The sequence below is a fragment of the Heterocephalus glaber genome, unplaced genomic scaffold (assembly GCF_053883595.1).
Source record: "Heterocephalus glaber isolate CG9 unplaced genomic scaffold, H.glaber_assembly_v1.0 deba00001537, whole genome shotgun sequence".
NCBI classification, from domain to species: domain Eukaryota; kingdom Metazoa; phylum Chordata; class Mammalia; order Rodentia; family Bathyergidae; genus Heterocephalus; species Heterocephalus glaber.
Genome location: NW_028258332.1, coordinates 5,351,428 through 5,373,445, shown reverse-complemented (window position 1 = coordinate 5,373,445; position 22,018 = coordinate 5,351,428). Strand labels below are relative to the sequence as shown.

Genomic DNA, 22,018 nt, shown 5'->3' with positions numbered 1-22,018 from the left:
GTGCAAATACCCTGGATTCATTCTCCAGTCCAAAACAAAAACAGGAACAAACAACAACCACCAGCACCAAAGGGAGGGAAGCATAACTCACAGAAGGTGAAAACGAGTGGGTAATTTGGCAAAGTGTGCCCCATGCCGCTTCTGCCCTCCCAGGATACACCCGTGTTATCTGCTTATTAAAATAACAGCTGGTCATTGTGGGTTTTTTTTTCTTTTGGTACCAGGGATCTTTTGGTACCTGTGCTTTTGAGGCAGGCAGTGGAACCATTGAGCTAAATCCCTGGGCCTGGCCATTGTGTTCTTTATGGGTAAAGTTGACCGGGCCACATTTCTTAGACTACATATCAAAGTGAAACCAAGATAAAACTTACACAGTCAAATTTATTTTGCATGGATAAAGAAAATGTGGTATTGGAACACAGTGGAAATAAAGAAGGACACATTGGAACCATTTGTAGGAAAATAGATGCATCCTGAATCCATACTGCAAAGTGAAATTAACCTGACACACAAGTTTATATATGGCATGGCTTCTCTTAGGCTAGAAAGCCAAATTATAAAGAGCAAAATAAAAGACAATAGGCAACAGGGAGGTAGATCTTTTGCAAATGGGAAGAGGATGAAGAGATGGGCCGAGGAGAGCAGAGGGGACATAACAAGAAGCAAAATGTGTCATGTATATGCACCGGCTACACTTGATGAATGCATTCATTATGGACCACAAACATGCACTAACACAAAATTTCCAAATCCCTATAAAGTGAGTTTGTATGTCCACGTTGAAAACTCATTGCTATAACTTAGAAAGACACAGGGGGACCGTGACCGCGACGTCCTGAGTTGCCCCTCCTCCACGGTGAGGGTGACAGGCCCAGGGCACCTCATCACTTACTTCGGCAGCAGGAGAACCTGCACGATGAAGATGCAGAAGAAGATGAGGCAGGCGCAAGTCACATAATACTTGAACGCTGGCAGTGCGGTGGCTCGGTACTAACGGAGAAAAAGGAAAGCAGAGTGAAGGTTCTGGCAGGCAGGAGTGCACCCAAGCGTCCAGCACCCTGGCGGGACCTTGGCGGGCATCGCCCTCGGGAAGGGCAGCCGGGGGCATAACCCGCTACAACAGCACATCCTGGGCAGTCAGAGCTTCCTCCGTCCAGAGGAACCAAGAGTGACTTCCGGTGCCACGGTGAGGACTGCGACTGTCGCTCAGCAGGGAGAGAGGCAGGCACCTGACCAGGACGTGAAGTGGGTGGGCAGGGCTGATGCACTGTGCCATTTCCCTGGGTCCCTGGTGAGCCTCATGCCCAAGTATTTGGGGAACGCAGATGACCTTTCACATAACACGATCTCAGTTTTGAACACGATGGAGGCATGTAAGCCATATGTGTTTATTTTAGGGCTCTACATTATCATTTATCTTGATGCTTCTTTGAGTGGCAAGGGAAGGTGTAGGAAAGAAAAGATCTGTGGGCTTTGTTCTGGGGCTGGTCATGGGCCATCCTTCTTTTCTTCCTCTTGGCTGGCACAATCACTGGGGCCCAGAGAGGTCTCCCTACTGCCCAGACCTGGGCCGGCTGCCTACCCAGGGCTCCCCTGCGTGACTGTGCAGGAAACACAGACAGTCAGAGCCACACTTAAAAATAGTGCTGCTCATCTCCATGGCACGGACTCTTTCCCCATGCCAGGCACTCCGAGTGCTCTCTGTAGAAACACAGTTGATCTGCGGCGAGGCAGGTCCCATCACGGTCCTGTGGGGGGACGACTGAACTGCAGACTGGAATGACGGAGGGACCCTCTGGGGAGCCACAGCAATGAGGCACCCGGGACCCTTGCGGGGTGGACTGCATGTGCACCCAACCTCGAAGCTACACTGCCTCTCCAAAGAGCTCAGCACAAAGGCAAAGGAAGTGAGTTCCGTGCCAATGCCCTGAAACCTCATGAAGATCCTGCCAGTTTGGGTGAACTGCATGTGTACAGAATGTTTCCTAAACCACAAAAAACATGCATTTCTTGGTTTCTTTTGCTGAAGGATGGGCCGCCCGTCGGCTTACTGATGTGTCCCTTCCCATACATCTTGCTGCCTCTATCCTCCCTAGGGGCCTGGAATGCAGGCTGCAGACAGGTGGACAAACCTGGATTAAGCCTTAATTGGCCTTAAAGGAGGCATCTGTAAATAGGTACACATGGGGCATGTAAGAAAGAATGTAAGAGAGTATTTTTAAATGATGATTACCTTCTTTTTTGTTCCTTTCTTTCTGGAGAGTGCTGTGATTTAATAACCAAGATAATTTACATCCTGATGAAAAAGCTTTATAAGCATAATTGCTGAAATAGGATTACATCCTATGGATTGAATTACATCCTTATCTTTTAACTTCTTTAGGGCTTTGTGCAGAGATATGAGTTGGAATTTCATTGTGGTATTAGTAAAGGAAACACACTTCTTTCACAAAGGAATAAATAACAGACAATAAGGAGCCATTTGTATTTGTTTTGATCTCTCAAGAGTGAGGTGGTCAGTAGTAACACATTTTATCAGCACCAAATCTGGAAAACATCTGTAGTCAAGTCTGTTACTTAGAAGTGACAATTAATCTTGATCATAAGGGAAAGTTTGGATGCACCTGTAAAATCTGACCCTGATGGAGTTTGGAAATATTTTTGATGTTTGATTATTTTATCCAACATCCATAAAATAATGAACTCAATTTTCTCAATAGAATTTTATTAGCAGTGATGCAAATGCTGCTGTTAATATAATTGTTTTTGTTCCAACCAAGCCTTAATTAAATGGTTGGATAATGGAAATTACCTCCAAATCTTGTTCCTTCCCTAGATCAACAGAAAAAAAGGTAGAGGAAGTAAAGTTGACCTAGAAGAATGGATGTCCTTCCTTTAATAATTGGTTACTTCATTTTAACAAATCTATATTAAAACTGACATATAAAAACCAAAGGTCTGCTTCTTATTTGTGCCTGAAATAGCTCTTACTTTGGGAGACTTAATGTGAAATTATGTAGATGCAACAAACCTGGAAAGTTTGCATTTTCTAATTTTTCTGAACAGGTGTTAAATGTAAAGCTCACATTTTTGTCAAAATATTAAGGCAATCTGTATGAAGACATTGTAAATTTAGTAGGAAGGATTTTGTTTTCATTTAAAGTCTTTCCTGAGAAAATTTCACATTGAGAAAGCCCTGCATTTGCTCCTCCTATTTTCTTTCTTTCTTTCTTTTTGTAGTGGGGATTGAACTCGGGACCTTGCGCTTGCGAGGCAGGCGCAGGAATCCTGCCCTTTTCTTTCACCCCATATTTCAGACATGAGGCTGACTTTGTTTAATGCCAAGTGTTGAGATCGAGGAGGGGCCAACATAGGAGCCTGTTAGCAAGGAATATATGAAAGCATTGTATGCAAACAAGAATCGCCGAAAATGCTATGGAGAGTTCTGATATACTTTCAGGTGATTTAAACGCTACAGGTGAAAAACAGGAGCCCGATTTCATGACAGAGTTCAAAACTACCATTTCAGAAAAACTGATGGATTTTGAGAGAAGAGAAAAAACAGCTTACTTCTTTTTCTAGAATTTTGTTATAGAAAAGCAGTGAGATTCTCTGAATATCTTCAGACTTGAGCCATTGCCTGGAAATAAAAAAGACAGACATCAAAAATCCGAAGCTCCAACCAAACATCTGGAACTACTTTTTATAACATGACTTGGATTCTTCTTTCTTGATTGTGAATCATCCCAAACTGAATATTTTTTAAAACATAAGGCAAACTTACTGGTTATGGAATCCAGAGATTGTTAACACGATCTACAAATACAACATTTGTGATCACAAATTACTCTTTTTGGGAAGGTATACATTAAGAACAACTGTCACATCAAATTGAAACTCAAGTTATCCAAATAAAATAACTCAGGAGAAAACACAGCAAAGGGATTCAAGTGCATCAATAGGTTGGTTCCCTGAGGCTTGACTGAGTCCCATGGTAACTCCATCCACCTCATCTCCTGGTGGATTTGGTTTTGTTTTTTTTTCTTGAGTTCTTTTATTGGTCCATTTTAGGTATACAATACATTTACATTTATCATTGAGTGCTTGTACCTGTACATGATGCATCCTGGTTCTTATTTTTTCCCCATTACCTGTGAGCCCTTCACCCCCTCTATGTAAAAAGGGAAGGGTGGAGGGGGGGGGGAAGGATTTGGTTTTTAAAGAAACATCTCATTTTTGCTTAGAGAAGCAACTCTTCACACAGTTTCGCAACTGTGAAAAAGCTTCCTCCACACTTGCTGAAGATCCTTTCATTGTTATTTTTTTTGCACTTCGAGAAAGTAAAAGTTGTGGTTGAATGCAATTTTCCAAAACTTGCTAAAATTACTAATATAACGAGCCACTGGTTCAGAAGGTTTGTTGATGAAAACATAAAAATCATACAATAAATACATATGGATTTCTGTGATGTTGAAAAGTAAATGAAAATTATATAGAAGCATACAGTGTTTCCACTGACCAACTTTTGGAAGTCTGTTTTGAGAAAACAGTTGTCAATAGAGAACGAGTATAAGGAAGACACTGAAGTGCAATATGGAATAATCACAGGTGCAAAAGCCACCTGTATATGACCATGGAAGCCGTGCATGTAGTGTCTGACACAGCCACACGGCATAAAAACACAGTTTACAGGGCTGGGGATTTAGCTCAGTCGTTTCGCTGCCTGCTGCGCAAGCGCAAGGACCCGAGTTCGATCTCCAGTACCAAAAAACAAACAAACAAACAAAGACACAGTTTACAAGGTCTAACTTGGTGAAACGGAAATATACCTTCTTATATTCATAAGTACGAGAATATAAGAAAAACTCCAGATCTGTGCAGAAAGGAAAATAACAAAACATTACTGGATGGTTTGGCTCACTAGTCACTGCAGGATTTGTACTTCTATTTTCCTTAGATAAAACTTTTCGAATTTTAAAAATGCAGTAATCTCAAATATATATACATATATATGTTTATGTCCATATGTGCATACAACTACATCTACAATTATGACTATATATATGTGTGTGTGTGTGTGTGTGTGTGTGTGTATATATATATATATATATATATATGAGTGAGAGTATATACTAGGCTATCAGAGAGGTAAATATGTTTTACAAAAATTTCCAAAAATGTTATACCTGTTCAAACAATTACCAATTCACATGAGTTTCCTGATGTAATTTTCCAATCTGTTGGTCATACTGTATTTCTGTGGATTTTGATGCCCTAAAATGTTTTAGGGAGATAAAGGATTTAAAGTCTTGGCGGACCCATGGAAAAAGAGCAAGTGAAATGCTTCCACCAGATTTGGCACCTGCAGGCACAGCCACTTCCCGATTCAAGATCAAGGGTGTGGGTGTGAACTTACACACGACAGTGTGGTCAAGAAGGGCTAACCCAGGAGACCAGGACAGTACTGAGAACTCTCTAGGCGTATGTGGAGCTCTCCACAGGCAGCTCTAACATGCTCACGGCCAGACATGCATCCCAGTCAGCTTGACCACCAGAAGAGTCACCAATGCATGGTGCATTTTAAACTGAGCTGGGGAAATCAATAATGTATTTTAGAATAGTTGCCATTAAAAGTGAGATCAATAAAAATGATATTTGATTCAAGGTTATAAGCTTTAAGTATCAGGGAAATAAAATTTTTGGTATTTCTTCTTATTATATCAGCTGCAGAGCTATGTTATTATTATCTTTTATGAGATTAGTTGGAAGAATCAAAGAGTGATTAATATTAAATGGTCCATAAAATAAAATTAAAATTCGTTTTATCAGGACTCACCCCCGGAACTGTGTAGTTATTAAGATATGAATAGTGTTTGCAGGTAACTTACTAAAAACAGTTGTTTTCTTTATTGAGAAAGGAAAACCTAATTTAAGAACGCTCCAGGATAACATACACTTGGACGTGAAATGAGTGACTTTTACATAGTAGAAATAAAACCGGCTCCCACTCTATTAGGAGGCCACAGTCCTCCTAGTCCAGGTTTTGGTTACCTGTGTCTTGCAGGTAGACAGGAAGGTCTCAGGCCAGGACTTGCCTAGCTAGAGTCTCCAGAGCCTAACACAATGCTTCATGAGCCAGCGGCCCGGGGGAAATGACTGAATTCCCACCAATGCCCAGGCTCACCTCTTTTCTCACAGAAAAGCCAGTTCTGTGGCTTCTGCCTGGCAGCAAAGACTGATGGGTGTGACTCTTACCTGGTCCTCAGAGTTAAGGAGTATCATGTTTTCTGAATACTCACTGACTTAACCGCCTTGGTGAATTCTCTGAAGTGGCCTGAGTTTCCACTACTAATTGGTAAAGACTTCAGAGATTTAATTATGTGGTTTGCTTAAATGAATAGGAAAGATTTGTGTGGGCTGATAAGGTCATATATTATTTTTGGCAATTGGAACCACAGAGAAAGACAAGGGAAGACAAGAGCAGGGGCGGAGAAAAGGAAAGGAAGGGGAAGAAATGTATGTGTTTTCTTCACTGTCGTCGGACATTTCCCCTCGCCCATGTGCTCTGTGGCATGAAAAGCTTCATCCTTGTCCCTGGGCTGTATTACAAGTGACTCATTAATTTACTTTGCACTATTATTATAATTATTTGTTGCTAGACCAAAGGCAAATAAAGGAAATTTTAAACAAGATCCAGATGGGAGGGGAGGGACAATTGTATAACCACCTCCTCCCTGAGACTTGTTCTGGAATAGAAGAATGCAAGTTCTTAGGCAAGGGGAATCCAGAAGACTGCTGTCCTCCTGTGGTGGACTCAGAGTCTGTGTCTCTCCCCAGATTCCTGCGTTGAAGCCCTAAACTCCATCATGGCTGTGTACAGAGCCTGGGCTGTGAGGGGCGTAGATGAGGGACAGGAGGTGTTGGGAGCTGGGCCTGACCTGATAGGATTAGGATTCTTCCAAGACCAGTCCGCAGAGAGATTCTGCCCCTGCCACCCGGGACACATACCCAGAAACAGAAAGCTTCTGGACTCATGTGTCTCATGCTAAGCAAATGCTGACATTACTCATCTTTTTACAAATCTTCGCTAAATGAATGAGGGAATGAACAAATGACAATCTGCATAGAAATCACTGTTCTATATCAAGAGCAGAAAACAACTGGATGGGTTGGGAAGCCTAGGGCCCCAGTCATATCCTTGGGAGGGATTAAAAGAGCAGAGGAACCGTATCAAACTAAGAGGAAGCTAATGAGTAGGGCATAACAATATATAATGAACACTAATTAAAAATATATGCATAAGAGCTTCCATCTAAAAACTCTCCTTCTTGTTTTTTGAGTTAGCACTGACGTTTTCTCTATTTGAATTCTGAACTGTGTTGGGAAATTACAAGAGAAGCATTTAGACCAACATGAGAGCTTTCTTTAGAATAAAGCTGCATGGAACTACGAAGGTGTTGGCTAAGCATGTGTTTGAACACCAAAGCATACAAAGCAAACAGACACTTCAAAAGCAACCTTAGCAAAACAAAAGCAAAGCTAATGATTGTACTTTCTATTAATTCCTTCTGCAGGAACATTCTAAGAGATGATGCAGAGGTGGCTTACGAAGGTAGGAGTCCTTCCTGGGCACATGCTGAGGCTGCCTTTGGAGACTGGCATTCAGATATTACTGGCAGCAAATCACTGTCAAGGAACATGAGTTCCTTTTTCTGTTAATGCTGTGTGTTGGTCTGAGGGTGACAGCTGCTATTTTCTCTGGTTGAATGAACATGTCCTTCTACCTGCCCACTTGAAACAAGAGGCTCCTGAGGTTCCAGATGTGGGTTGCTCACAGGTAAGAGCTTGCTTCCTGGTTTGAGATGTGTTGCAGTTTCAACTGTGGCAGAGGTGAGGCTGTGTTCACACTGCTCCTAGTGCCAAAGCAGTGCATTTGTCCAGGCACTGCCAGTGCCCTGGACACTCAGACAGGTAGAGGCTCTGTCTATTTGGAACAAATGAAGGAGATCTAGGCAGGTGATAATTCAGCATGATAGATATCTGATCTGCAGCTCCTGCTTGGCCAAGATGCTTTGTTGCATGGATGCATATGCATTTACACACACATTCACATACATGTATCATACAGATGTTCATGTGAATTTTTCAAAAGTCCTGTAAATATTCTAAATACATATTTAGAACAATCCAGTAAATCATGCCATTTGCAAAACCCTACATTAGCTGAGGTCCTGTGATTTTACATTACAGGCAGAGAATTCTAAGTGAAAAACATTTCTGCTTTACAAGAACTGATTTAAGTTTTTATCAGGATGGCAACATTTCTGTGAAGGCTGTTCACACAGACCCACCCGTCTTCACCATAATGCAGACTTACAAGCACCTACCGAGTGTCTACTGTGCATCAGGTACCACGTGGAGTTGCCCGTCTCTGCTCTCCATGAAGTTCCTCTGGGGTGCAGGGATTGCAGTGACTGCAAAGGTCTTTGGGTGCAACCACTCTGTCCATCAAGCGGAAGTCACCACCTCCTCTAAACTTTCTTCTCTACATCTCTTAGTCATTTCTAACTACATCAGCAATTCTTGATTTCATGGGAGGAATGATGTTTTGCCTCCCCAAGAGTCAATTTTCCTTCCATCAGTCCCTGTGAAATCAGATTCTAATACTTTTCTAGGATTTGGAACAGTGGGCATCTCCATATCCTCTGATTTTGCAAGAAAATCAATGTATCTCCAATGGTTAGTGTCACGTGAAACAATCTCAGCTTTCCCCATGTAGAATCTATATTAGTAAACCAGGAGGCTGTAATTTTCTCTCCATGATTGCCTCTCATTTTGCTTATTAGTAATTGACTTGGAGAATAATTTCTAGGTGGAGACAAAGCACTTTTTAAAAATGATGAAACAAATACTATTAGCAAAAGCTATTGTAAAGGACAATTGAAGTGAAATCAATGAATTGTCTCAGAAAATTTGGCTTTGTCATCATCACTATTGCAGAGTCTGCTGTAAAATGTTTTTATAAAATAAGACATTTTAAAATAATAGGGCTTGAACTAAGATAATTTAAGACGAAAAATTACTCACTTTTGTGCATTGATTCCATCAATTGCTTGAATCATCCTTTCATTCAATTCTTCTTCAAATCTTTTCTTTTGTGACTTGGTTCTACATGGACAAAGAAATATGATGGGTTAAAATAGTATGAAAATTAATATTTGGCCTATTTTTCTATGATGTCAAAATTTCTGTTTAATTTTGTTACTAAAATAAGGCAAAAGAAAAGAGAACATAATCTATGAGCAGGTTATCTTTATTAACATAAGCCCACTCCGTGGATGGAATCCATTCACCAGAGTATGTCGTTCACTACAGAAGTTGGTTTATCTTTTACCAAAGGTGAAATTTATTAGGCTTCAAAAATCAACACTGAAAGCTATTTCCTCTCTAATATAAAAGAACTTTCTGTCCTAAGAGATGTATTAATTAGCCTAAACACACTGCAGTCATAAACTTCATTTTTTGACAGAACACTGAATCTCCGGAAATTCCCCTGCAAGATTCTGGTTTGGTTGACAAGTCATTTCTTTTTCATGTTTTCCTTGGTCAGGTTTCAAGAATTTTCAAAACTACACTTTTATTTTCAGCATATCAAAGCTTAATTGTATGTATTTAAGTGTTCCTTAGTTTTCAAAAGCACTATTCACAGAAAATTCCTACATTTGTAGTCTAACTCACTTGGTCTTGACATCAAATAATCTTTAGCCAAAATGTAAGTTGCTTTCTGAGCAGATTACACTAAATAAGAGAAGCTCCTCAAAGACAACTTGATAGTTCACAGGAGAATGATGTAAGGAGGAAGCTGGATTAGTGCCTATTTTTAAAAGTTAATATCTACTGCAAAGATTAACAAGCTCAGCCTGGCCCCTGAAAGCTGGCTTTAGCAAGCCTGGGCCTCCTGTCTCAGGAAAGGAAAAGATTCTGTACATTCTGGAGGGTTACCAGATATGTGAATTTACCTTGTAATCTGGAACAAAAATAACACTTTTGAGATCAGAATTACCTCTAGGTAGAGATAAGAAGAGCATTAAATATGCATTGTCACACATCGTTTATCTGTAATTAAATCTCACAGAAGTATCATTAATGAGAACGATGGGTCTTCCTATCGCAGCATCTTATATTATCTGTGCTTCTCCTCTTTTCAAACAAGCTGAGGGCAGTCTTGGTTCAAAAACCAGGATGTTATGAAATGATCTGCTTATATTGAGTTAACTGAATTAAGATGCTTTTGCATACCAAATTCCAATCTATTTGAACAAGACAAATTAATTTTTGTCCTCTGCTTTCAGTGCCAAGGATTGAACCAGGGTCTCCTGTATGCTGTGTGCGCACTGTACCACTGAGCTACACCTAGCCCCTCACTCTTTGTGGAAATTGTAAAGAATCTTAGCAGTCATCTAGTATGTCTCACACATTCTCATGTACAGATGGGGAGGTCCACGTCATGTTATGAGCAACTTAGACCTTTCATTTTTAATTTATTGGTCCCACCACTAGACTTGAATCTTTTGACTTCAATTTTATGAAGCTCACAGGAAAACACACATCTTCAATATTTTGCCCAGGCTAACAGAGGCATTGCCTTTGTCATACTCCTTAGCATTAGCATAAATACTGCCCATACAGAGCTCAACATCATAAATGTGGCACAGGAAGTAACCAATACTCAGCATGTTGGCATGCGTTGAGTTCACCAATCATCTGGACCACAGTTCTGACACAGCTAGTTTTCTGTAATTTTTTGACCTTTGTTCTGGAGATGCTAAGGTGTCCTTAGGGCTCATAGTCTGGAGAAGCTATTGATTTAGCAGTCGGGACTTGGTCCCTCTGACTGCCAGCACTGACTTCTGGTCCTTCATCCGCCTCTGGCCCCACGGTTGGCCTTCCTGCTGCTCTGTGTCCTTAATCCCACTCATTTGTGGCCATTTGTTCTTTCAAGACCCTTCCTTAGATGTGTGAGGGCTGGAGCCTCAGACAGGTTTCTAAGAGTCTGCCGTCCAAAGCCAGAAGGCAGGAGGAAGCCCAGGTGAGTTGGACTCAAAAGCAGTGTTCTTCCCACAGGCCTGGTGGCCACCAAAGACCAAGTACCCGGAGAAAAGGAGGAGAAATGCGGCAGGTGCTCTGCGTGAAGCCAGCAGGGCAGAGGCGTGCTGAGCAATGCTGGCTCTAGAGTCACAGAGCCTGGCACACATTCAGTCATCATCTTCACCAACCCTGTGACCATGGGCATCCTCCTGAGCCACTGTGCCTCAGTTTCTGTCCTTCAAAATGACCGTGCAACAGCATCTCACACACAGTGATGCTGCAGGGATGAAATCTGATTTTTCTATTGTTTAGTAGAGATAAAAGTAACAGCATTTTGTTATCATATTCTGGGCTGTGCTCATCTCAGAAGATACTGCCCTACAAAATGTTGGGGTTCAGTGAGGCATTTTGGTAAGTAGACTCTTGAAGCACTATCGCATGGAGAGGGACACAGACAACAGAAATGATAAAGCAAAAGGAGGCTCATGAAATTTCTAAGAACAGCAGCTCATGCATGTGCTGGCATCTCACTGGCCTTCAAGGTAGGCCTTCTCAAGGCATCTCATGGGGTCCATAATATTCTTAAAAGTAGTTTAAGTTTTCTTAAATATGATATATGCCACCATAAAATAATGCTCTGAAGGTCCAAGAATCAGATTGTTCTTATAACATAAGGAATATAAGTATACATTTCAAAGCTAAAATTTCAAATTTGCACAAAACAGAATGGAGCCCATTACAATAAATGAAGTCATAAAGAAGAATTCTTTAAAAATGTGTACTATTGCCATGGTTTGGCAGGTGAAGATCTAAGTGCATTTAGCTTTTACTTGGATACAATACATTTTCTACAAGACAATATATTGAATCTTGAATTTTTTTCTTTTATTTCTGTAAACTTCTTGGTGTCGCCAATAAAATGACCTCTTTGTGAAGAAAGAAGGGGCACTTTACCTTTTGGGATTATATCTTATACTAATCATTCCAATCTCCTACTATTCATGTGGGTGACTTCAAAACCAATATTAAATAAAAATGAGCACCAGAGGTGGAGGAACATGCAGTACAAAGGGTAGTGCGTGCCTGTGATTTATCACGAATAGTGATAGGGCACAGTGAACGGTGGGTGGTGGAAACGTTTTCCTTTGTTGAGCAGGATGGGCAGCTCCTCAATTCACTATAAAAGGCTGGACTCATATTGGTTTTATCTTTAGTATGAAACACAAGAGTTAATTTTAAGCAATACATTCATTTTACGGTAATTCAATTTTTACTACAGATTAATATTAAGAAGAGTTATTTCAAGAAAAGAGCTCAAAATGCTAAAGTGATTACCAGGTGCTGTTTTTCTTTCCCTCCCCTTAATTATAATAGCAAATGCTAATAATCTTATTTTTAGAAGCCAGAAGCAATTTAACAGGGCTTTTCAGAAGTAGCTGCTCATTTAGAAGAAGGCTTTGAAAGGACTGTAATTGATGATAATTACTTTCAGAAATAAATAAATGCAATCAGCTTTAAAAATTAGAAAGTAAAAAATATACCATACCTTAAGGTGCGATTTTGAAAATTATGCTGACCCATTGGTACATCCTATATAAAAAAGTTGATTAGTTACTAAAACATAATTCAAGAAGAATGTTGCATTAATAATGATAAATAATATATTTCTCGTTTTTGCATGAAAAGTGCCAGTTAGAAAACAAATGATTAGCAATGTGAAGCAAAAGAGCTTAACCATAAATGTGAATCAGATTTAAAACCCAGTTTATGTTTAGAATGTTGGTATAATCCATAAACTCTAGATGCTGAAGTATCAGGAATGTGGTCTGATTTTTAAAAATTTGCATCCTGATATTTGCAAATTTGATTTAGATAATGATCTGCAGAGTATCTCTATTAGAGTTCTTGTCAGCAACTGACAGTCAAGTGAAAATAGGCCTGGTATCAAACAAACATTAGAATATGCTTTAAAACAAACATAACTGTAAAACCTATATCAGTCTTCATTGTGTAACTGGGATCGCCAAGAAATCTACCACATGTTAAATAAGTGAAATCAGGAAAATTTGGCCAGAAAGAAGGAATCAACAGATAACTAATGAAGTTCCAGGAAGAGGAACGGAAGAGACACTGGGAAAATTCACTGCCAAATATCATAAGAGACTTTTTTAAAAATCCATTTTTATACATTTATAGTGGAGACTGAAATAAAAGTTGGAATAAAATAGCTCTAAAGAAACTTTTGTTAGCTGGTTTGAACCTCAAGTTTAGATTACGAATTGTACTTAGACTTAGAAAAGGTAACATTATTTTTTAAAAGTAATGGAATGCCACGCTTTATTATAGAAAGTAAAATAATGCATTATTCAACACAGAGTTAATGGAATTCTGCCTAGGGGATTAAATAAAAGAAATAACTTTTGGCAATGACGATTGTTCAACCTTGGAATGTATCAAAAAATCACCATGGGATATTTCTGAAAATGACTGAGAAACAGCGAAGTAAAAGTGGTAGGGGCTTCATGTGCTAAGGAAAGACTTTGGACTTTCTTAAAATAACCTCTATTGCTTCTAAGGCAACATGAGCGTTGGCTTTGAACCTGTGACAGGAGAAGCCAGACTGTTCACAGAACTGAGTTCATACAAGAGGTCCTCTGTGTTTTATAAACAATTTTCTGCAGTTGGAAGCAATCAACAGTCCTGGCCTATCCTGAAATAGGCATTTCTATCAACACATTGCAGCAGATCCGACGCAGACTGAAGTCATTTCTGTGATAATGAATGACCCAGTCACTCAGAGGTCATAAAACACCACATACAGACTGGCAAGAAATAACAACTACAACAAGATACTCGGAAAAGTAAGACTTGTTTCCCAAAGGTATTTCTGAGGAACAGCACAATCACATGCAAATATTTATAAATGATTTGTATTCATTAAAAACCAATCAATCAGTCAACAACCCAAGAACTACTGAGTACAAATCTTAATGAGAGACCCAGTTATTAGCCATGAACATTAACAACAAAAGCCTCACCCAGTCACAATTATCCAAATCATTATTTTTTATAAGAATGACAAAAGCATTCATTTTCATTGGGGACTCAATGAATGCAGGGATCCTAGGGTGCCAATTTCTAATACACCCCAGGCCTCCCTCCTTGAATTTCTTTCTTCATGATTTTGACCAGGGCCAGGGCTTCAAATATCACCTAAAATGCAATGACTCTTTCGGTCTCAACTCCAGAGGGGACCCTTCCTCTGAGTCCAAGACTTGTACATGCAACCATCGATCCTTCCACGTTGCATCTAGATATGGAAAAGGCATTTAAAGATGTCCCTTTGCAAAGTCTTCACCTTCTCATCTTAAATAACTTGCCTTCCACTTTGCATGTGTCGTCTCCATTCCTGACCTCATCTGTCTCTCCACCTCAGAGCCTGCTCCTCAGTATCTCTCGGATCCAATCCCCGAACAGCTCTGATTTCTCAGCTCTAGGCCCTGATTTTATTTCACATCTCCCACTGCCGAAGTCAGTGTAAGATGGGATCAGTCCCACTGGGACTCCTGCATTCTTACTCCTTTATTCCAAAGCATCAATGTGCTGTGTTCCTTCCTTATTTACGATCGACCATGGCTTTCCATTGCCCTTAGAATGAAGTAGTAACTCCTACCCTTGGTGCATCTCACCTGGATGAGCCCCCTTTGCTCACTGTTGGTGACTCTGCAGGTTCCCCAGCCTCCTCTGTGTCCCCGGAAAACATCGCCGATGATTTCCATCCTAAGGACACCGACTTGTTCCCCTGCCACCTCCTCTCTACCTTCTTGTTTCCCTCTTTGCCTGGGGCTTCTCCAGTCATCCCACGCAGAGTAGCCACCCTGTTCACCCCCATGGCATCATCCCATGCCATCCCCATCATGGCCTCAACGGCACAGGGAATAATTTCATGCACTGGCTTTTTCTCTACTCACATCCCCCTCTGCCCCTTAGAATGCAAACTCCAGAGCTTGTCCCGGTGTATGTTTTGCTGACCGTCTGACAGGTCACAATCTTCTGTCAGGTCAATATTTTTCAGTTGAAAAAAACCTCAAGGAAGTTGGCCGAGTCAAGAATGTTAATTAAACCAAATCAAGAATGTTGGGCCCCTGCCTGGGCTTAGGGTTGTCACTTAAGACTGGGGCTGTGGAGTACAGCGACACTAGAAACTTTTAACCTTTATATGACAACCTGGCCTATTCCCCCAACAGCCGAGGAGAATCGTGTAATGGTGCATTTTCTTTTTTTAATCTCAATTGCATCCTCAATACAGCTAATGCCATTATGTGGAATTATACTCACAAGTGGTTTTAAGATATAACAATACTATTGGGATTATGCTAAGTGCTTAACTATCTTCACTCTTCCTTCCTCCTGTGGGTTTATTTCAATGTCTCTCTCTCCATATTATTGCATGTGTTCCTGTTGTAAGGAACTTTGGTACTTTATCTACGTGGGAAGTCGGAGTGATGTCAGTCAGAAGTGACCTTCCCTCCACAACAATGCAGCATGCACTGCTGCCTACACAGCATGAACATCTGGGCTTTTAACATAGTCTTGATAATGTCATTCAGACTCCAAGGATATTCTGCCTTTATCTGTCTTTTTATTATGATGCTCAAGGCTTCCTATTTCATAATACAAAAACGACCTTACTTGGTTAAAACAATAGCTCAGGTGCAGTTACTCTTATCAAGTGTGGACTTTATAAACGTGTTGGGTTATAAAGTTAAAATGCAGTCACTCGGGGTTAGAACCCGGAGCAATGTGGACTTGGAATCATCCCAAGAACACTGCTTTCCTGACAACAAGAATTACTCTGACAGGAGCCGAGCAGCTTTGTGTGGGGGCTTGAGCTCTTAGCACCTTGGAGCGGGCTGGGCTTACCGTGGTACTGATCTTGCCGTTCTCGGTGGTCATGCTATCTCGGTGATGCAGATGTGCAAAGGGCTTGGCTGCCCCCCACGACTCCAAGTACCGGGTCATGCGGACAGAGGCCCTCATCTTGGCTCCGTCCAGGGTGTGGCGAGGTCTGAACAGGTGCTGGGGACTCCGTCGCTCTCCCTTGAGAGAAGAAACAGCGTGACACCCGGAGCACCACAGCCCTGTGCCTCATTCTTCTCGCACCGAGCTCCCTTGACCAAGCCGGTTCCAGCCCAGGCCCTCCCTTCACTCAGCGCCTTTTGCTTTAGCCTCCTCATGGGACCGAGAAGAAGGTATCTGAGGTTTTCTCCATCGAGTAAAGCTTAGCTGTGACTGAAGCTTAGGAAAAAATAATAGATCTCTCAGTGGACATTTTTATAAAGTATATTCTTCAATAAGTACGTTAATGTTTTAGCTTTCTCTTGATGGTTGAACTTTTCTAAAGTGATAGCTGGATCTGGGGGTTCCCATACAAACTGACCTCACGGGTCCGTGTTTGGGTGTGCCCCATCTGGACAAAACTCCTGTTTTGCACACTTTCCATCACCCCACTGTGATGGAAACGTGTGGCTGTTCCTTGTCACACATTTATCTCCAGAACCATCACCAAGCTAGCTGGAAGTTTGTCTCCAAGTAAACAGCTAATAGTGAAGGTCAGCGTTCCACCTTGTTGGCAGGAATCTGAGAAGTGGTGACAGAACTCAGACCTCTCAGCCCTGGGTGTGGCCTCACCTGCAGTGTGAACACAGTAAGACATGGCTTCTTACTGTCTGACCTGTTGGCGTTTTCCTGGTGATGGAGGGTTTTATGGGATGTAAGGAAACATGTCCATATGTGCACATGCCCACACAGATGCAGTGAGATGTATCTGTCAGGCTTCCAACATTTCTTCATTTCCTTTTTTTCATATATTCATTCTATTTCCACTCATTAGACTCTCATCCTTTGAGTTCTGCAGCACCATCTTTTCTCTTTATTTAATTTCCCAACTCACAGGTGTTAAGGCTATGCTCACTGATCTCCTTTCACAAGCAACATCAACACACACACACACACACACACACACACACACACACACACACACACCAGCCCGAACCAGCAGTGGCATGGATGCCTCGCCATGCATACATCTGATACTTCTCAACTGTTTCTTTTTTTTTTTTTTGTGCCGGGGATCAAACTCGGGGCCTTGCGCTTGCGAGGCAGGCGCCGGAACCACTGAGCTAAATCCCCGGGCCTCAACTGTTTCTTTATTAGTCGAATACATTCTTACAAAACGTCTTCTCTAACTAAGCCCCTAAATGTTCTTAAATTCACTTTAGAGGCAAGATTAGCAAAGAATTAAACTGATCCTGGACTAAAACACTCACTCATATAAAACATTTGCCCCTCCTACCTTTTAATCACAGAAATAACAGACTAATCATAGACTCTTTAAATGGTACTGACCTTGGGGTTGATGACGAAGTAGGTTTTCACCAGATGCTGTTTTAAATACGGGTCCCTGATGTCGCCATCTCCCTCCTCCACTTTATATGCCCCATTCAGGTGCTCCAAGGTCACTGAAGAAATGTGAACACGCCTAAAGTTCCATTGGAAAATCACAGTCAAGGCATGGAAGGGAAATGGAAAGAAGGACACTGTACTCGTGACTGGAGTGATAACTTCCCGTTCAGAGGGAGGAAAATCTGTGTTCTGGGGGTGTCAGCACAATGAAGGTTTGTATTTCACCCATCACTGTTTTGGACTTCTAGAAGTCATGAGTTACTAAGATCTGAAGCTTCTGCATTCATAGAAACCTACATGGTTGGTGCAGTGAATTACAGCAGAGAACGCTTGATGGCTTCGAAGTTTTGCATGTGAGAACATTATTCAAAATGCAGATCAAGGGTGTTTTAGGGACAGTGCTGAGCTGTATAAAAGTGTGGGTTTTCTTTCTCAGTGCTCACTCTCAGGCATCTCCACAGCGCAGCCTTTGCATTCAGATTCTCTTGTCTGAGAATCTTCTCACCAAGGATGGAAGTTATAGTTGCCTTTTTAACAGGGCTGCTGTTACAGGCAGACACTGCTAGGGAAATGCCACTTCTGGCTTGCATTACAAAACACCATAAGCACAGGCCTGTATTCATAATTTGCAAATAAGTAAGGGTTTATTATTTGGCATCTATACCAGTGCTTGACCAGGAGGTCATAAGGTCGGTGGACTGGAGACTTGAGAGTCTGTGTTTTGTTTTCTTTTTTGTGCAGTGCTGAAGTGCCTTGCACATGCTAGGCCCCTGCTCAGCCAGTGAGACACATCCCAAGCACACGTGCTCATGCCTGATGACTACGAGAGGCCATCAAACTTGTTTGGAAAGACAGCACGATGCCAACACAGGCAAGAGAAGTCATCAGGACCTGAAAAGTGAATTCGGTAGCCTCTTGACCTGTCCATCCTAACTGTGCTGCCAGCTTGAAGACAGAAATGCCAAATCTGGCCTTACCCAGGGACACCTCCCGCTTCCATGTGGTTGGCCAAGGTGACATCGTGTGACCACACGTCATACTGCCACTTCTGCAGGCCGATCACACCACACAGCACGTTCCCGGAGTGCACTCCCACGCGCATGTTGATGTCGACCCCAGTGGCATCCCTCACCTTCCTAAAGAGAAGGGAAGTGACGTCACAGTTCAGCAGCAGCCTGCCCTCCCTTTCACTCTTGGTCAGTTTCCTTGGCATTTTTATTATTCAGAATTTCTGTACTGTTGAAAAATCTGCTATGGCTTCCTCCCGGGGCAGAAGATCACTGCTCTAAACTGTGAAGAAAGTTGTTTCTTCCCAGACAACCTCCAGTTCGACCCATAGCTGCAGTTTCTAGCTAGCAAAGCCAGACCAGGACAGACCTTGCTGATGACAGAGCGAGTTAGCTGTAGATTTCACTCTTTCAACTAACCCGTGCCAAGCACCTACTTATCACGTGCTGCACCTGCCATGCACGTCCACAGGAGAATGACACATTGCTTTGTAACATCAGGAACCATCTTGGGGGCCATTTGTAATGCTCGTGCTCCCTGTGGCGTGTGCCCCAATGAATATATTCTGCTCGCAAGAGAACAACTCAGCTGATTTGAGAGCTTAATAATGAGAGCCTGAATATGAATTTTAAAAAAGAAAATCATGAGATTAAAGCTTTTGAAATGTGCAATTCTTTAAAAAAAAGAACATACTTTATAAAAGCTTTAATAATGCATAATGTATCATGAGGAGGAAATTAATTTAAAGTTTTATTTAAAAAATACTGTAGAACCCTATGCTAACTATTAAAAGAAATGAAGAACTTCAGTGAAGAGGAAAAGGAATTGTTTGGTGAATTTGTTTATTTTTGCCAGCTAAATGACATGCATCATTTAAAGCATTCTTGTAAAAGAAGCCTTGTCACATGGAGAAAATCACTCTAGAGGAAATGTGGAAGGAAGGAAGAGGTTGTTGTGTGAATTATAATAAAATACATCAGGAACATCTCAAAGAAGCACAGCTATGTACATCATGCTGCAATGATAAATGACATCACTTGACCATGCTAAAAGTGATAAAAGAAATGCGGCCAGCTTCCTGAAAAGTGGGTCCCTTAACTAGCTTAAAACATTAAAATTCCTGCACTTATTCCCACCTTATGGGTCAATAGTGGGAGCAGGAACGCTCACCTCTCATGTGAAAAAGAATGAGAACAAAGAATTCCTAGAATTTGTTGAGATGCTCACTCTGTTGTTACACTATTGGGGGTGTAACATCATGGCTTATTTTTGATTATCTTATCAACCATTCCTAAGACAAACAGGTGACATGCAATACAGGAAGGATACGGAGTCCCTCAGTCTGAGTGGCAGGATACTGGAGCACTCCACCATTACGTGATTTGAAGACTGAATTTAGGGATAAGCAAGGGTTAAGGGAGTTTTTTTTCATGTCTACTAAAATTACTGAGATTTGGACATATACTAGAATATTGCTGACACATCAACGATGAATGGGAAAATGAAAAAGAGCATTAACATGGGATGGAGTATTGTCCTGCCACAAGAAGGAACGAGGCGCAGACATGTGCCCCGCACTGAAAACACTCTGCTGATTAGTGGATAGAAGGCAAAAACGAAAGCATCACTACTTTGAGAGTCCTTTCATGAAACATCTAAAATAGGCAAATCCACTGAAAGAGAAAGTGAAGCAGAGATGACCAGGGGCTGGGGAGAGGGGGCTTTGGTGAGTTACTGCTTTACAGGTACAGAGCTTCTGATCGGGGTGAAGAAAGGGTTTCCACAAGGCAGCAGCAATGGCTGGTTGCACAACATTCTGAACGTGCTTCATGTGTGCTATGTACAGTTTACTCCAGTCAAACTATGGAATGGAGACATTTCAGAAGAACTAGAGACATGGTACACGGTAGTAAGTATAACGCAAGGATTCTCTCTCCTAAAATCTCTCAGCATATTGTAGTAACAAACTTAATGGAATCAGAAAACAGCTGATTCAAAAGTGGAAATCAACTTTTTAAAAAAGTAGATGGTTTAATCCAATATATTATTATTATGATGAATTTTTAGTTTATTTTTTAATTCTTTAAATTTTTATCAGTCCATGTTCGTAGCACATAAAGATTAGCTTCTTCATAGAGAGCTAGAACATGTCCATCACACATCTTCAGTTTTTTACTTCCTCTGCCCCTCCTCCCTCCTCTCTCTATTTCTAGATCCCTTTTTCCATTTGCAAAAGTTCTATCTCCCCGTTTCTGAATATCTAGCTTGTATTTTGTTCTTTAAATTATTAACACTTTGTTTTTCTCATACAAGAGAAATCATGCAATATTTAACCTTCTGTGTTTGATTTATTTCACTTCATGTTATGGTTTCAAGGTGCATCCATTTTCCTACAAATAACTCCAATTTATCCTTCTCTGTGGCAGAGTGCATTCCATTGTGTGTAAATACAACATTATACCACATTTTCTTTATGCAATCTTCTGCTGGCAGACATACGGGCTGTTTCCAAGATTTAGCTATTATGTGCTGCAATGCTTTAAACACGGGTCTGCATGGATCACTGTAATATGATGTCATTAACTCTTTTGGGAACATACTTAGGAGGGGAACAGGCGGGGGGTCCAACATATTATCGATACACATATTTTTTCCTTCATAAAAATATTTCCAACATCTCTTTGAAAAGAAATTCAAGTAAAATGCTTTCCTCTAATAGGAAAGGGACATGGTAGCTGCCTCCAGGAGTAGGTCATAAATTTGAGAAAAGGTATTATTTTCCTTGATTGGAGTCACTCATGTCTAGACTGGCAGAGTCATGGTATTTACTTGCTTTTAAGAAAAGTACAAAAAAAGTCATGTATCAGAGAAAACAAATGACTTATTTATGGGATGAAGCACGTATAACACAGTCCTTTCCCATACCCCATAATTTACACAGGGAACTGAGTCCACAGTGACCCCTCTTCACATGTCCGCTCCCTGTGGTTTCACGTCATTCCCTCCCTTTCCTGATCTCTCCAACAGCACCTACGTGATTAGCTTTGAGCCAGTGGACCTGGACACACCGTCCGTGTAGGTCTCTCACTCCTCAGGGATGTCATGGCTGCTCTGAAGGTGAAGCTCTCCATTCCTGTTCCCTGAACAGCCCTGAGAAACACCTATAAAGCTTGGACTACTCCAGAGCATGAGACCACATACACGCCGGGAAACACAGGGTCGATCTGACTTTTTATTTCCTCACCTACCCCTATTTGCTCAAACCTTGAGGCACTGAACTAGAATATCAAGCACATGATCCCTACCCTTTTTAGATAAAAACAATATGTGGAGGATAAGACAATTTTTAAAAACCAAATAAACTAGAATTCTTTAATTAGCAGACAAAAGTTTTCATCCTTTATAAGAACACTCTAGGTTCTACCAAAGGCATTGCTAAAGAAGAATGCATGATGGT

General features: G+C 41.2%; 1 protein-coding gene across 2 annotated transcripts in view; it reads right to left on the bottom strand.

Moving 5' to 3' along the window:
- Window positions 1-22,018, bottom strand: part of Adcy2 (adenylate cyclase 2) — a 405,544-nt gene that overhangs the window by 82,792 nt on the left and 300,734 nt on the right. For both annotated transcript variants that reach the window (XM_004845165.4, XM_021258598.2), the window contains 7 exons: window positions 18,531-18,689; window positions 17,497-17,629; window positions 16,012-16,188; window positions 12,635-12,678; window positions 9,088-9,168; window positions 3,571-3,640; window positions 893-990 (listed from right to left, as the gene is read on the bottom strand). In XM_004845165.4, the coding sequence (XP_004845222.1) occupies window positions 893-990; window positions 3,571-3,640; window positions 9,088-9,168; window positions 12,635-12,678; window positions 16,012-16,188; window positions 17,497-17,629; window positions 18,531-18,689 (762 nt within the window). The remainder of the gene's footprint in view (window positions 1-892; window positions 991-3,570; window positions 3,641-9,087; window positions 9,169-12,634; window positions 12,679-16,011; window positions 16,189-17,496; window positions 17,630-18,530; window positions 18,690-22,018) is intronic.